General features: G+C 38.7%; 1 protein-coding gene across 16 annotated transcripts in view; it reads left to right on the top strand.

The window, feature by feature from the left end:
- Window positions 1–16,932, top strand: part of AHI1 (Abelson helper integration site 1) — a 231,607-nt gene that overhangs the window by 109,967 nt on the left and 104,708 nt on the right. For all 16 annotated transcript variants that reach the window (XR_016233697.1, XR_011388506.2, XR_016233694.1 and 13 more), the window contains one exon: window positions 11,795–11,942. Coding sequence is in view for 9 of the 16 variants with exons in the window: in XM_008263550.5 (XP_008261772.1) it covers window positions 11,795–11,942 (148 nt within the window). In the remaining 7 variants the exon portion in view is untranslated. The remainder of the gene's footprint in view (window positions 1–11,794; window positions 11,943–16,932) is intronic.

Below are 16,932 nucleotides of genomic sequence, written 5' to 3' on the forward strand. Positions count from 1 at the left end.
AGTTAATTTTATAAAGATACTTAACATGTAAACAGCCACAACCACTATAATTCCAATGAGTGCTGAGTGAATTGTGTAAGCATTGAGATGTACTCAAGCTGCACATAAATGATGTATTATGCTGATAATCCTCTTCTCTTCATCCTTTACAAAAATCCTTCACACTTTTTTTCCCATTTAACTATATAGTATTCCTTAGAGATACATGTTATTATTTCAATTTTAGAAAGGAAGAGATTGAGGCTTATTGGGAGGATAAGTGATTTGCAAAGGTCCAAAAGTTATTATGAAAGAAAAAGAATACAAAATGCCTCTTGATTATTAAACAGTTTCAACTGAAGTGTATCAGAGATGCTTTCAACACAGTGTTTCCTCCTTTTATAATCAAGGCTGCTGGGCTGGCATTTGGCACAGCCATCCAGACAACACTAGGGACACTCACATCCCTATCAGAGTACCTGGGTTTGGATCTGTCACCACTTTGGATTCCAGCTCCCTCTAATGTGCATCTCAGGAGGCAGCAGGTGATGGCTCAAGTGGTTGGGTTCCTGCCACCCTCTGGTAGACCCAGATTGGGTTCCTGGCTCCTGGCTTTGCCTGGCCTATCCTGCTCGCTCTGGGTATTTAGGGTGTAAATTGGCAATTGAAAGATCTGTTTGTCTTGTGTCTGTCTCTCTGACTTTGAACTTAAAAAAAATACATATAAGACTGTTTCATGTATAACCTTTAACTCCGTTGTCAAGAAAATAATTTAAGGAGTTGGAATGTCACCATGTGTTCATCCTTCCTTCTGCCCACTCCCAAAAATCATTTGAATAATTAATTGGTAATATCCATTCAGTTATCAAATATAATTATATGTCACAAAGGAAAAGATCATTCAGAAAGGAAAGGACGAGAATGGTGTTCATTTGTTCAATACTGATTCGTAGAATATCAGTGCGGTGGCATGTGTGTGTCTGTGTGTGTGTGTATTCAGTAAGAACTGCTGCCTTGTGACTGGCCCTTGGAGGCTAGTAAGCTATTGTATCTTTCTTCGTGGAGCATCTAAATGACACATGTTAGAAAACACTGGACTTACCCCATCAGTGAGCAGTATCAGTCAGGACCTATCACATTTTTACCTAATTATCACAAGTCGACAGGATATGGAATATAGACAAGAGGAAGGAAGACAGGGGAAAAGAGAACAAGCTACATTCTGACTTGGGCTGCAGATGTTCAGGAAACTTGTTCCAGATAGCAATGATTGCTGTAATGATTGTAGTGCCAAGATTACTAAATCTTGTTAAATGTACGTAGTATATAAAACTGAAGGCAAAAAATAGTTTATTCTCTAACTAGCAATTCAAAGCTATTTCTGTGTGTGTGTGTCTCCTACTCTCCCACCTCTCCCTCTTTTAACTATTAAACTGCACCTCCCCCCACTTTTTTTTTTTTTTTTTTTTTTTGAATGCTGTCTGAATGTCCAAGGAGTAGTGTCCTGAATACATTTAACAAGTCTCTGCTGGAGAACATTCTTCTAATCTGGATATTCTCTGAGAGTGAAGGATCACCTAATCATCTTAATGTCCCTAGTAGTTAGCAAGATAGAATAGATATTCATTGAAGAATTGATTACATATTTGGAAATTAATCATGGTCTCGTACGATTTACCTTAATAGTATCTATAGTTATTCATTTTGTAGTAAGTTTTATTTATACAATTTACACACTATAACTTTCACCTTTTTATAGTATACAGTTTGCTGTTTTTTACTATATTCACAGTTGTACAGCAATCTCCACTATCTGATTTTAGAACCTTTTCATCACTCCCAAATGAAACCCTGTGTCTCTCAGCAGTTATTCCTAGTTCCTGCACGTATCCCCATCCCCGAACTGTTGGCACCCACTGCTATTCTGTCTCTATAGATCTGTTCTGGATGTTTCATGTAAATGAATCATACAATATGTGGTCATTTATAACAGGTTTCATTCACCCAAAATAATGTGGTTTTTTTTTTTTTAGATTTCTCCATTTGTAACACCTATCAGTACTACTATTTTATTGATGAAGAGGATTCCATTTTATAAATATGTTACATTTAATTTATCCCTTCTTCAGTTATGAATGTGTGTGTTGTTTCTCTTTTGTAGCAATTAAGACCACCACCGCCTCCGCTGCCTCCGCCAGGGTCTGCATTTACAGGAAGTTGGAGTCAGGCTGTAGCTGGGTATTGAACCCTGGCACTTCAGTGTGGGATACTAGTGTGTTAACTGCAGGACTAACTGCCTGTCCCTTGCCTATTTTATTTATTTATATATTTTTTGTCTTTTTGTTGTTCACTTTTAAGAATTCTTTATATATTCTGGATACAAATGTCTTATCAAATAGATAACTTGCAAAATTTTTTATCCCACCTCCCTTTTTTTGGGTGTCCTTGGACACTAAATGTTTTGAATTTTTAAAAAGATTTATTTATTCATTTATTTATTTGAAAGTCAAGAGTTACAGGGAGGGGTGTTGAAGTCTTCCATCTGCTGGTTCACTCCCCAAGTGGTTGTAATGGCCAGGGCTGAGCCAGGCAGAAACCAGGAACCAGGAGCCTCACCCAAGTCTCCCACATGGTTGGCATGATCCCAGATACTTGGGTCATCTTCCACTGCTTTCCCCGAGCGCATTAGCAGGGAGCTGGATCAGAAGTGGTGCAGCTGGGACATGAACTGGTATCCATGTGGGATGCCAGCATTGCAGGTTGGCAGCTTTACCCGCTATGCCACAATACCAGACCCTATGTTTTAAACTTTTATGAAGTTTATTTTTCTTTTGTCATGTGCTTTTCAGGTCATCTATAAGAAACCATTGCCTAATCCTCTGTCAGAAAGATTTGTTCCTGTGTTTCTATAAGATTTTTATAATGTTAGCTCTTACTTGTAGATCTGTGATTACTTGGAGTTAATTTTTGTATATGATATGCTGTGTAGGTCCAATTCTATTCTATTGAATGTGGCTATCCAGTTGTCCCAGCTTCATTTATTGAAAAAACCATTCTTTCTCCCATCAGAAGTCTTTAATCCTAAGAAGCAAGATATATTTGTGTAGTCTCTCATCTCTTGGATTCAGGATAATAAATTTTCACCAGATACCTGATCCACAGGTTTTCTTTTTCCTGAATACCAGCTACATTTTTATATTGTTGAAAGCTCTCTCATTTTTTCCCATTAAGATTCTTTAAACAATATTTACCAAGGGCCTGCCAAGTATTTTTCTATGTTCTTGGAATATAACAATGAAAACATTTTATTATAGCAGGGCAGACAGTTTAAAAAGGAAACACATAAGGTCATTTCATGTAATTTATGATGTGAAGGAGCCAAACTAGAAAACAGATGCACAGGACAAAGAATCATGGAGGGGAGACTGTCAAGAGGTGGATCATGGAAGACCTCGTGTTGTGCTACAGGAGTCTTAATCTAGCAATACAGCTGGCCTGCTCAAGGAGCATAAGGAGGACCACTGTGCTGAGGCAGTATAATCAGCGGGCAAGGGGGAAACAGTCTTTCCTTTCAGGCTGGGGAGGTGATCAGCAGTGGATCATGCAGGGGCCTTGTGAGCATTTTGGTAAGAAGTTAGGATGTTTCTTTAATTACAGAAACAAGCAGGGTAGAGTACAGAATGGATTTTATGGCACTCAGAGTCTCCCAAAGAGAGAGAGGCTACTTATCAGACGGTTAACTAATCCAAGAAGGAAGAAGGAGGAGGCCTATACCAAGATGCTGATAATGAAGGTTCAGGCAATGGACAGACCTGGGCTATGTTTTTGGAAATAGATTCACCAAGATTTGGTGATGTATTGAATATGGTGGAAGTGAAAGAATTGAGGAATTAGGAATAATTTCTGTGTTGTGTTAGGCAAATAGGCATTTCAGCAAATGATGCTTGTAAATGAAATGAGGAGTGCTGGGGTAGAGGGAGCAAATTTTGGGAGTAGATGCGTGGGAATCTATGAAGTAGAGCATTGGATTATGATTTGCTGTCAGAAGATTAAATGAGATAACTAGGGAGAAAGTACAGATAACACCTGAAGCAGTGGCCCACGAGGAGGCATGTCAAGGAAGCCTAGAGAAAAGTATTTCAAGAAAGAAGAGGGGCCGGCACCGTGGCTCACTTGGTTAATCCTCTGCCTGTGGCACCAGCATCCCATATGGGCGCTGGTTCTAGTCCCGGTTGCTCCTCTTCCAGTTCAGCTCTCTGCTGTGGCCCTGGAGGGCAGTGGAGGATGGCCCAAGTGCTTGGGCCCCTGCACCCACATGGGAGACCAGGAAGAAGCACCTGGCTCCTGGCTTCAGATCGGTGCAGCTCTGGCTGTAGTGGCCATTTGGGGAGTGAACCGACGAAAGGAAGACCTTTCTCTCTCTCACTGTCTATAACTCTGCCTGTTTAATAAATAAATAAAAGATATAAGAAAGAAGACTGATAATACTGTCACATGCTGCTGAGAGATTGGCCATTGTATTTGGCAGAATGAAGACCCTTGGTTACCTTGATGAGAACTATTTCATTAAATAGTGCAGAGATTAGCATAATTGAAGTGGGTTGAGGGTGAAATGAGAACCAGTTAAACTCAGACTATAGCATACGTCATTTTTTAAGAAATGTTGCCATGACTGGGCAGCAAAGAAACTGAATAGAAGCTGAAGGGGTTTACTAGTTGGAAAATATTAAAGTGTATTTATTTGTTAATGGAAATAATTCAGTGGTGATGGGTAAGGTGATAATGAACTATGGAATTGGTAATTATTGGAATCAACTCCTTAAAAAGATGAGAGGGAGGTAGACAGTTGGACTAGCAGTTAAATGCCCATGTCTATCAGAGGGTCTGGTTTCAATAAACATCTCTGGTTCCCAACTCTAGCTTTCTGCTAATGTATAACCTGGGAGGCAGTGGTGATGGCTCAAGTAATTGGGTTCCTGCCTCCCATGTGGGAGATCTAAATTGAGTTCCTCCCTCCTGGCAACAATCCTGCGTAGACTAGCCCAGCCCTGCCATTTTAGACATTTAGGGAGTAAACCAGCACATGGGAGTGTCCACGTCTATCTGTCTCTCTCCCTTTCTTTGTCTTTCTTTTCTCTTATTCCTCTCCCCCCTGCATATCAAATTAGTAAGAATTTTAAGTGGGAGGTACTAATGGAGAAACTAACATTTAATGAAGAGATTTTCATTCTTTCTTTTTAATTTTTTATTTATTTATTTATTTATTTACAGGCAGAGTGGACAGTGAGAGACAGAGAGAAAGGTCTTCCTTTTGCCGTTGGTTCACCCTCCAATGGCCGCCGCGGCTGGCGCGCTGCAGCCAGCGCCCCGCGCTGATCCGATGGCAGGAGCCAGGTACTTATCCTGGTCCTCCATGGGGTGCAGGGCCCAAGCACTTTGGCCATCTTCCACTGCACTCCCTGGCCACAGCAGAGAGCTGGCCTGGAAGAGGGGCAAGCGGGACAGAATCCGGCGCCCCGACTGGGACTAGAACCCGGTATGCCGGCGCCGCAAGGCGGAGGATTAGCCTAGTGAGCCGCGGTGCCGGCTGATTTTCATCCTTTCTTAGAGGCAAATAGGTAGAAACTCTTGGTGGATGTTCAGACAGAGATTTGACGATGGGAAAATGAAAGAGCACTCATCTGAATGTTTACAGATGTAATTGGTATCAAAGTCTTGAATTGCAGTAGCCCCACCCAGTGTGTCTACATATAATATTAAAATTTATAAATTAATTGCTCTTTCCTTTGTTTAGGATTGGATTGAAACATCTCAGAAATGACATTGTCTGGGTTCTATTTCCATTAAGCTTTGTGTGAGTCTTCACAAATAGAATTAACTGTTTTTCCATGGTCACAGACATACTTATTCATACATGGCATGTTATATATTTGGACTCATTCTTCTTCAAGTTACACTTCATTTTATCTATCTTTTTCCAGATTTAGATTATAAATTATCCTAGGGAGAAATAATACACACCTTCTCTTCCTTCTTTCCCCTCTGTTTCTTTAGATTTTAAATAGTGTTATTTCTAGTTCTAATCTTCACTTATCTGTTTCTCCACAGTCCTCTGTAAGCTCCTTGAAGTCACAAGACTTTCATCTTTTTTGTTATTAATGTCTCTCAGCTAGATTAATATAAATGGATTGAAGTTAAAATTATTGAATTATATTTATTTGAAAAATGCTATAAAGGTAATAATCTATATTATAGTCCAGTGAAGTGGGAAGCATTTTTTTAAAGGTTTAAAATTAGTTGTGGTGCACCGGGTTAAGCTGCTGCTTGGGATGCCCACATCCCATATCACAGTGTCTAGTTCAAGTCTTGACTGCTCTGCTTCCAATCCAACTTCCTACTAATATACCTAGGAAGTATCAGTTGATGGCTCAAGTACTCTATTCCCTGCCACCATATGTGGAAGACCTGGAGTTTCTGGCTTCTGGCTTCTAGCTTTAGCCTGGTCCAGCCCCAGCTGTTGGCCATGGAGAGTGAACTAGCAGGTAGATCTCTCTCTTTCTCCCCTGTTTCTTTCTCACTCTGCCTTTCAAACAAATAAATATGTTTTAAAACAAAAAAGAATCCAGAGAAGAAAATGTTCCAAATTTCCTATTTCTTAATTGAATTTTTTTTATCATGAACAGAGGAAACGACATTGAAATTTGAATAGAATACTGGTTTTCAGTTATTTAGAAAGTTTTTTTTATTCTTAAAAAATAAAATTCATTCTTAATGGCATTCCAAAAACTGGCAAAAGAAAATGAAGTTGTATTATTTTGGCAGTGTTGGAAGCCTGGCCTGACTTTAACAGTGATATAAGCTACAGTGTCTGTGTGAAGCATGGGAGCAGACTAGGAGGAGTCTCAGCTTTCTGGCCTTGGCAGGGAGTGGTGGAGAGTCATAGCTCTTTGATAGAAATATTAGAGAAACTGTTGGTTTAGTTCTGAACTTAATGAGCAGGGGACAGATTTTTCATTTAAGATATATCAGTGTTACACAGCAGATGAAGTGATGGAAGCAAATGTTCCTGAATATGGGGTAAGATGTGGTGTGACAGAAAAAGAGGGACCCAGTGGATCTAGGGAACCAGCAAGCTGAAGAGCTGGACATAGCAGCATAACCAAGAGAAAGCAGCTTCCCAGAAACAAAGAGAGGGGAACGATCCAGTCAGGTCGAGGCCTGGATGGGACTGCCAAATAAATCCTTTGAAGTCGAAACTGACCTTAGAGTTAGGGTTTTGATGGAGACATGCTTTGTTGAAGCTATTTGGAGAATGAAAAGTTGATTCATATGGGTTATAGTTGCGTACCAGTTTTCAGAGGTTAGATTTTAATGAACCTTAAAGAAAGAATAGAAACAGATTTTTATTTGTTTGTTGTTTATTTTTGCATTCAGATAGAAGTGTTTCTTCTTCTAGCCTGTGGAGAAATGACTGATGGAGGACTTGAAAGTAGAATGTGGAAGAGCTGTAAGGATTTTTCCCAAGGGGGCTGATGGAGGGATTGATCTTAAACAGAGGGCACCTCTAACTTTGACACTATAAGAGATGAGGATAGGAGCAATAGGTATAATCTTACCTAAGTTTGGAAGTGAGGAATTCAAGAAGTTCAAGACCAGATTTTCTTTGTGAAGAAGGGCAGTATAGTGAGAGGAGGAAGGTGAAGACTGGGGAGAAACCAACCAGATGCAGTGCCTCACCCTGGTGTATTATTGCTGGATAATTGGTTTGAGCAGGGACTAGATCTTAATTTTGCTTTTTTTTTTTAATTTTTATTTTTTTGACAGGTAGAGTTAGACAGTGAGAGAGAGAGAGACAGAGAGAAAGGTCTTCCTTTTTCTTTTGGTTCATCCTGCAAGCGGCCACCACGGCCGGCACGCTGCGCCAATCCGAAGCCAGAAGCCAGGTGCTTCTCCTGGTCTCCCCTGCGGGTGCAGGGCCCAAGGACTTGGGCCATCCTCCACTGCCCTCCCGTGCCAAAGCAGAGAGCTGGACTGGAAGAGGAGCAACCAGGACAGAACCGGCACCCCAACCAGGACTAAAGCCCGGGGTGCTGGCACCGCAGGCGGAGGATTAGCCTAGTGAACCACGGCACCGGCTGGATTTTTCTTCTTTAAAGACTTATTTATTTGTTTGAGAGGTAGATTACAAAGAGAGGGCAAGACAGAGAGGTCTTCCAACTACTGGTTCACTCCCCAAATGGCCACAACAGCCAGAGCTGGGCCAATCGAAGCCAGGAGCCAGAAGCTTCTTCTTGGTCTCCCACATGGGTGCAGGGTCCCAAGGACTTCGGCCATCTTCCACTGCTTTCTCAGGCCATTAACAGGGAGCTAGACTGTAAGTGGAGCAGCCTGGTCTCTAATTGGCGCCCATAGGGGATGGCAGCACCACAGGCAGAGGCTTAAGCTACCTCACCACATCTCTGGCCCCTAGAACTTAATTTTGGGCTTCACTTGAAGGAATCTTGTCAGTAACCTGAACCATAAGTCGTTGGTACCTATCAGAGGCTCAGAAATTCTTGATTAAAATTACTACAAAGTAAAACATATAAAGACTGCTTCAAGTTTGAATTTTGGTTTTAGTTAGTATAGTAGTGAGGAACAGATTTAGGGATGATATTTTCTGTTACCTTACTTCTGTATACTTTCTATTCAACAGTTTTTTACCTTCATCTCTTACTTTTCTATCCCAGCATGCAAAGAAAATATCTGAGGCGCATGATACCACAGGTTACTTGTTTCTTAGATTTCACTAACCTAGAAACCATGAGAATGTAAGCTACTCTTTAGAATTTCTGTTCTTAGAATATAGTAAACATGAGTTCAAGTACTTTGAATCTCACTCTAGATTAGCGTTTCTATTAGATTTGTTCTTTAATACTGAGATTTTAATTTTTATAATGGATAAATGATTTGCAGTAAGACATTTCCTGGAGATGGTTGGGTTTTGGGTTTCTTTGTTTGTTTTTTGTTTTTGCTACCAGAACTTTCTTCAAGTTAAAGTGTTATCTGCATTTTGTATGGATTTAGTAGAAAAGTTGAGCGCAGTCTGAACAGAGAGAGATGAATTTATGAACTTTGAAATATTTTACCACATTAGCATTATTTTGGTTATAGTTTAAAACCAGTTTGAATAATCTTCACAGCTTAAAATTTAATGAGCAATTCTGCAGGTTGAGTGTGGCATATAATTTAAATTCAGCTAAAATTATTCTGCTTATAAGTATATATAGAAATGAATGCTCCATCTTTCCCAGAGGTTTTACATTTTAATAACTAAAGAGAAACTGATTGTTAACTTGTTTAGTCTTTTGCATTCAATTTGATGTTTGGGGCCATGCATTTTTTTAAACATGAAAATTAACCCTCTCCTAGAGAATTAGTATTTGCATATTTTGTATAAAGTTGCTTATATCCTCAAAGAGTAGGCAAAACAGTTTTTTTTTCTTTTGATAACTTGGCAGAAGTTCTAGATGACTTTATTCTTTTTCCCTATTATGAACTCCATTAAATTTTTATGCCATAGTTTTCTCCAATGTGAAGGTATTAAACTGACTTCAGCAGACTGTGGTTTTGCATGAAGCAAGCAGAAAAGTGTTGTGAAAAAGGATAGATTGGTGTAGAGAAGACTATCTTAGCCAATTTTTCTGTTGTTGTAAAATTATTAAGCAATTCTTTTCCACAGCATATATTTCAAAAATAGATATTGCTTCACTCTATTTAATGGTTATTATTATTTTTGTTCCTCTAATTGAGATGGTAAATGTATTAACCTAGCTTTGAAAATGCTTCAAGTTCTAATCAGATGAGTAATTATGCAATAATCAATAACAATTATCCCAAACCTTAGAAATTAAGTTATCTGTTCTGTTATCTGTAAGTGCTGAGTAGCACTTACATTTGACTACTTAATGGAGCAGAATTACAAAAATGCTTTGGGAAAATCCATGTAATTGTAGATTATAAGGTTTTTAAAATTTTTTTTAAAAAAGAGTGACAAATCTTCTGTTTGAGCAGAGACATTTAAGTATCCTATTCTGGCTTTCCAGAATTCTTTTTATATTAGCACAAGTAAATCTCTAGAAGATAATGCAAGGCATACTGAGTGTGTGTGTGTATCCCTATACAAGCATCTGGATATAGATGTATGCAAGCATAGCCCCAGCAGACACTTGTTTGTTTACACTTGATTTTCAAATACATTGTAGGATAAAAATGTTCAATACAGAAGTGATGTTTTACAGTTAACATGTGAATAGCTCCTCACAATAGTAGTTCCTCTTCATTACTACATTCTCATTAAGACACTGATATTTTTTCTTTATCTCTATTTAAAGTTAAAAATAAAGCTCAAGGACATTAAGTGATTTCATTGTTGTTTAGGTACTATATTAATATAGTGAACATTAATTTGGTTAATATTTAATAATAAGTCCTGGTAGAATTTTTATAGTTGAATAATATTTTAACACTGATATGGTTTTTGACCCCTTCAAACTATTTTTAAAAATATTTTTATTTTTTGCAAGATGGTGTCATAACAATGTGGGTACTTTAGAATTATATTAGTCTATGGTGTTAACTGACTTTTTTTATTTTAATGAATCTGCTAATACTCTTTGCTCCAAGAGAAAATGTTAATTTAATCTAAGATATATCATTTCCTGTCACTGTTTGAAAGAAGCATGTACAAATATATAAATAATGAGTCAGATATAGGACATATAACTCTGACTGGTAATATATAGAATATTAAAAGGGAATTTTTTAGTTATTAGTACAGTAGAAATCTTCTATGTGGTTTTGCTTAAACAAAAAAGAAAAAATATTTTCATATACAAATATTTGCCATAAATTATAAATTATCATTTTGTTAATTCAGACTACATTTTTGCAGTGAATTAAAAATTCAGACTTCCAATTAAAAAGTATATCTCATTTATTATGATTCTTGAAAGTAATAAAAAGATATAATGAATAATTTCTTAATAATGAATACAAAACTAAATTTTTCCTTAAATGAATTCTAATTTACAAGGTGAATTTACTGCTAAACATTCCAGACCTTTTAGTGTACTACACCTTATTTTCCTATAATACCTGTAGTTCAAATGTTGCACTTATAATGCATTTCATATCTGTGAGACCATTGCACTCAATCATAGTAGGGCTGTTCTCTTTATGGGACATTGTTTTGCTTATGGAATTTTTGCTTGATCATGATTTTAATCCTGTGTGTAAGCAGTCCTAAGGTTTCTTGTTTCAGAAGAAACTCTTTCACATGGAAGTTAGGTTACAGCTGTGTTATCTGTGGCATCATGACACAGATCAACAAGAGTAGTACAGGTGTTTTCTGTGCAGCCTCTGTAAAGGAAGTACCTGCTAGTTCGTCAAAATATGATGCATGAAGTATGGGTGTGAAAGGTTTTAACTCTTCTTTAGTTGCAAGTAGTTAGCATCACTTTTTATTTTCTTGTATATCTTTGCATAACTTAATATCACTTTTGTAATTAAAAATGCCATTTCCATGATAAGGGAGCCTTAGTAAGACTGATTTGCTTTCAGGTGTTAATGTATTCATTAACACATTATTTTTTCTTGATTAAAAAAAAAAAAAAACTGTTGTGTCTTGTAAACTTTAAGCATATAAAGTGTTACCACTCCTTCTGCCATACTCTGTACCCTGGTTTGTATAGTAAGCAAATATTTCTCATCCAGTTTTTGCATCAGTAACCCAGGAAATTACACTGTAGTTTCTAATTTGCGTTTTCTATTACAGGTCAACAAAAATCTTTCGTTGACTTCACCACCCCCAGGCTCCTCGCAACAGTCCAAGTTAAAACAGTCAGACCTGCTGGACAAACAGGCAAACATTCTGGCTGCCACTGCTCACGAGATCCTACAGCAGTTTGGTTTCCCTCATACTGGTGAGCCCCTTTCTTACTTTATTCTTTTGAATTTTAAGATGCTGGTCTTTCAAATGGACATCAGTTATTTCTCTGCAGAGTTAAAACTCACAGCTTTGTAATGGTCAGTTTTCAGAATAGATAAATTTTATTGTAGCATCTCTCTTTTACCTGGATATCACAGACGTTATTTCAGTAGTAAATTTGGATTTTGTAATTTTAGCAGTCAGTACTCTGAACCTATGTTCTGTTGAACAGATAATACTTTAAAGCAGAAAACTCAAGTTTTAAAACATGTAGAATACTAAATGTGATTCTGTTTCCCAGTGGCATAAAGGAATCACAGTTTTTGGATAATCCCTTTTATAAGTCATTTTAAGGGAAGCCAGGGTAAAATGCATTTTGGCAGAAATAGGATGCAACTTGTGATGATATCACATCTCTTCAAAGTTGACGAACTAATGAAATATGCAAAAAAGCTTGTTACAAAAATCTACACGAATCAACGGAGTTGAAACAAACTATACATTTGCAAATTTTTAGAATACTGTTTTAAATGAATTTGAATAAGGTCTTCACAAGGATATCAAAGAAATAATATCTAGGTGAGAAATGTTTATTTGGATATTGAAAGATGACTTCTTTTGTTCATTAGCTCTATGTTTTTGACAGTATTTATTCTATTACTGAATTAAAGATGAGACAGCTGAAAGTAACAAAGCAATTATCTTTGACAAAGAAGTTAGAAGAAACTTGAGCTTGAAAAGATCAACATAACTTAGTTTCACTTTTATACTTTGAAAGTATGTGGGGCCGGCGCCGCAGCTCACTAGGCTAATCCTCCGCCTGCGGCGCCGACACCCCGGGTTCTAGTCCCGGTCGGGGCGCTGGATTCTGTCCCGGTTGCCCCTCTTCCACGCCAGCTCTCTGCTATGGCCAGGGAGTGCAGTGGAGGATGGCCCAAGTCCTTGGGTCCTGCACCCCATGGGAGACCAGGGAAAGCACCAGGCTCCTGGCTTCTGATCAGCGCGATGCACCGGTCGCAGCGGCCATTGGAGGGTGAACCAACAGTAAAGGAAGACCTTTCTCTCTGTCTCTCTCTCTCTCTGTCCACTCTGCCTGTCAAAAAAAAAAAAAAGTATGTGGACTTTACATATGCAAGTTATTTTAACCTTCCATTGTAAAAGTCACATATTATAATGAGAAAATACTTAGATTCAGAACTTCTGTGTTCAGTCTTGACTGCTTTTTGTTACCCCTGTTACCTGTGAACCTTAGAATCCCCATTTGAAAGCTGGAAATGATGTTTACATTATGTTTTGTTGAAGTTCAAATGACATAACATACAAATAAATACTTTGTAAGTCTAAGGTGCTATATGAATACAAAATATTGTATATATGGTGAATATGTATAAGCTAGGTTGGAAAATACTTTGAGTTCTGATTTCAGTTGTCTTAATCTTTTAACATTTTCCGTTTCTAGTGTTCCAGATATCTGCCAAATGTTGGAGCAATAGTGCTCATCCCAGTTACTTACAATGGAGAGTGTACCATATTCTACCCTTTTAGATCTTTTTATTCTTTTCACTCTAAATAGATACTTGGTTTCTTTTTTTTGTTGTTGTTGTTGTTGACTGTCATGTCCTGTCTTTTTAATGATTAGGAGGGAGGAATCTTTCTCCATCCTTCCCATCTTTCTGCTGAGGCCTATGATTCTCCTGGGGATAAGCCTTTCAATGTACATTTCAAAATTAAAGGCCTAGGAGGTAAATGGCTGAGTTAATGTATTGGTTAAAATTTATTAAATTCGTTTAAGTAGCATCTTAACATCTGTCATCCAACAAGGTGTAGATAGCAGATATAAAATCTTTCCATTTTCTATAAAGGGGAACAACAGAAAGAATAGGAAGGTCTTAGAAACAGGAAGAGGTATTACCACTAAGCCAAAGAATAAAGAGAAAGCTAGATGTAACAAAGGCAAGACTTGCCAGCTTTACTGTTACACACAGGAATGGCTCCATTTCCCTTTAACTTCCATGGCCATGTGTCGCTCCCCCTCTTCGTGGAGGAACGACACAGGACCCTGCGCTGTTCTTTTCGTCTGCTCGGCCCTCCCCGGGTTTGCTGCTGGTTCTTCCCGGGTTGGCTACTATCCCTTCCACCTCCGTGGAAGGGCAGTTCCCCCTGGCCACATTCCCCACTTCCGCAGGGGAGCGGCACACCGCCGGCCGGCTTTTTCGGGGGCTGCACGGGTTCCCTTAGATGTTCCCCATAGATGTTCCTGGTGCATGCCGTCTCTCTCCTCCTTTATAGTCCTCCTCCGCCAATCCTAACTCGGCTGCCCACACGCCGAGTACGCTGCTCTCCAATCAGGAGCAAGTCCTACAGTTTATTGGTTGAACTGGAGGCAGCTGTGCGGAAGCTGTTTACTTCTCTCCCAGCGCCATATTGTGGGAGAGCAGATGCATAGAATAAGTCCTAATTCGAGTAACTTAGTCTAGTCCGGATTGCTCCCCACAGCCATGGAGGCCATTGGTGAGACATTTGTGTCATGCATGTCCCTTGGTGTACACACACTGTCAGAGGCGTGACCTTTAAGCCATAATGTTTAGTTACCAATATGCCTGACCTCATTCTCAGGCATATTCTTCCTAGTAAATTTATTGAGATGTCACTGTACAGAAAATTTAGAAAAGCAGAGCATGTGGCCCATCACAAAAATTTTTTGCCTTTTTTTTTTTTTTCATTAAGAAGAGTTTTTGTGGGAAAAATCCTGCCCGGGAAACTTGGTAAACTTGTTTCTAGACCCATCTCCATTCCTAAGTGATTATAGTTTCTTCCACTTCTGAATGAGCAGCTTCTTCAGGCTTCAGTTTTCTCATCCCTACAGATAATGAAGGTTCTGCATTTGGTGAGTTTTTCTTATAAATTGTATGATTTCATTCAGTGTTCACTTTTAAAAGTGCCTAAATAATTAAGTATTCTTAATTATACAAATCAACTAGAATCTGACTAACTACACAAAAAATAAGCTTTTAAAATTGAGTTTTCAAAGATAAAATATTGCTGCAAATTTATCTGAAATACGCAGAGATTTGTTTCATATGTATATTAAATATAACTGAGTTTACACACTGGAAGGCTAGACTCTGAAGTGAGTTTATGTTCCATTCTAGTTTCTGTTAATATTATTCAGGATGAATTTTAGGTAGTAGAGACTGCCAGAGAAGAAAGCATTTTTTTCTTCATTGGTTTGTATTCCTCAGGGTTTCTAGAACACTGCCTTTATTCACTCTAAAATTATTTTCAATGACTTCTTTGTTTAAGGCCCTTTCTTTATGATATGGAATAAATACTACAGTCTCTGCCTTCAAGGAGCTTACATTCTGGTTGAGGAGACAGTAGTGTGCAGCAAATCAAGTCACAGTTTGGTGAATTCTAAAAACACAGTATAAACACTGGATCAGAGGAATGAAGAAGGATAGAATAGCTAAGAGATTTCTTGGACTTCACATGTCCGAACAGAACTCTGATTCCCTGCCCCCTAAATCGTTCCTTCCCCTTCCACTTCCCTTACCATACAGTATGCAAGTTTTCCCTATATCCATACTCTACACCGCCATTTACCCAGTTGTTTAGGGAGAACTGGGAGACAGTCTTAATTCCTCCTTTGCCCTCTACTTTGCTCCTACCCACTTGCTCATGCTATACTGGGAGTTCAGCTTGATTTTTTCTTCTCCACTGCCAAATCCTATTGCAGTGGTCCCTATATCTATTGTGATAACCTTGAATAAAATCTTCTTTACCTTGCAGAAGTATCATTGAAGAATTTTTTTATTTAATAATATTTAGAGGAAAACTTGATCTGGCCAGGGAGTGATTTGAGTCTTGATTTAGCTGGAAATTTTGAGATGAATATGTTTAGGGAGAATGGAGTCTGCAAAGATAATTTCGCCATATGCATTTTATTCTCTAGAAAAAATAGATACAAGTATGAAAGAGATATGATAAACATGTTTTTAAAAACGCATCTGGTGTGTGTGTGAGGGATGAGAAAGAGAAGAAAAAAAATTGGATACAAGTCTTATAGTTATTTTTGGCAGTGTTTTTTAGACTGTTATTCTAAGTTCTTGGTAAATAATCAGATCATCTAATTAAAATTAAAACTATACCTGTCCCCATTTCTAAATGATTGTATTAATTACCTAATTTTTATAAGAATGTGTCGCTCCCCCTCTTCGTGGAGGAGCGACACTGAACCCTGCCTAGGCTTCATATCTGAGTCACGGCACCATTATGTCGCTCCCCGTCTTCGTGGAGGAACGACACAGGACCCTGCGCTGTTCTTTCGTCTGCTCGGCCCTCCCCGGGTTTGCTGCTGGTTCTTCCCGGGTTGGCTACTATCCCTTCCACCTCCGTGGAAGGGCAGTTCCCCCTGGCCACATTCCCCACTTCCGCAGGGGAGCGGCACACCGCCGGCCGGCTCTTCTCGGGGGCTGCACAGGTGTTCCTTCAGCTAGATGTTCCCCTTAGATGTTCCCCATAGATGTTCCTGGTGCATGCCGTCTCTCTCCTCCTTTATAGTCCTCCTCTGCCAATCCCAACTCGGCTGCCCACACGCCGAGTACGCTGCTCTCCTCCAATCAGGAGCAAGTCCTACAGTTTATTAGCTGAACTGGAGGCAGCTGTGTAGAAGCTGTTTACTTCTCTCCCAGCGCCATATTGTGGGAGAGCAGATGCATAGAATAAGTCTTAATTCCAGTAACTTAGTCCAGTCCGGATTGCTCCCCACAGAATGAAAATGTTGAACATTTGGGGTTACATTATAGATTATAGTCCACATACATGTATCACTGTGTGGCATATTTCTTATACTACCTCTCAAAACTATTAGCATGATGAAGAAAAACCTGTAAAAAAATACCAGCTACTATATTTCTATAAAAGTGTATAAAGTGTTTTCACACACATCTTCACTTGATCCTCAACAAAATTTTCCAAGAGTAGAG

Source organism: Oryctolagus cuniculus, chromosome 5, assembly GCF_051225735.1.
Source record: "Oryctolagus cuniculus isolate XC-2025 breed Fujian yellow rabbit chromosome 5, ASM5122573v1, whole genome shotgun sequence".
NCBI lineage: Eukaryota > Metazoa > Chordata > Mammalia > Lagomorpha > Leporidae > Oryctolagus > Oryctolagus cuniculus.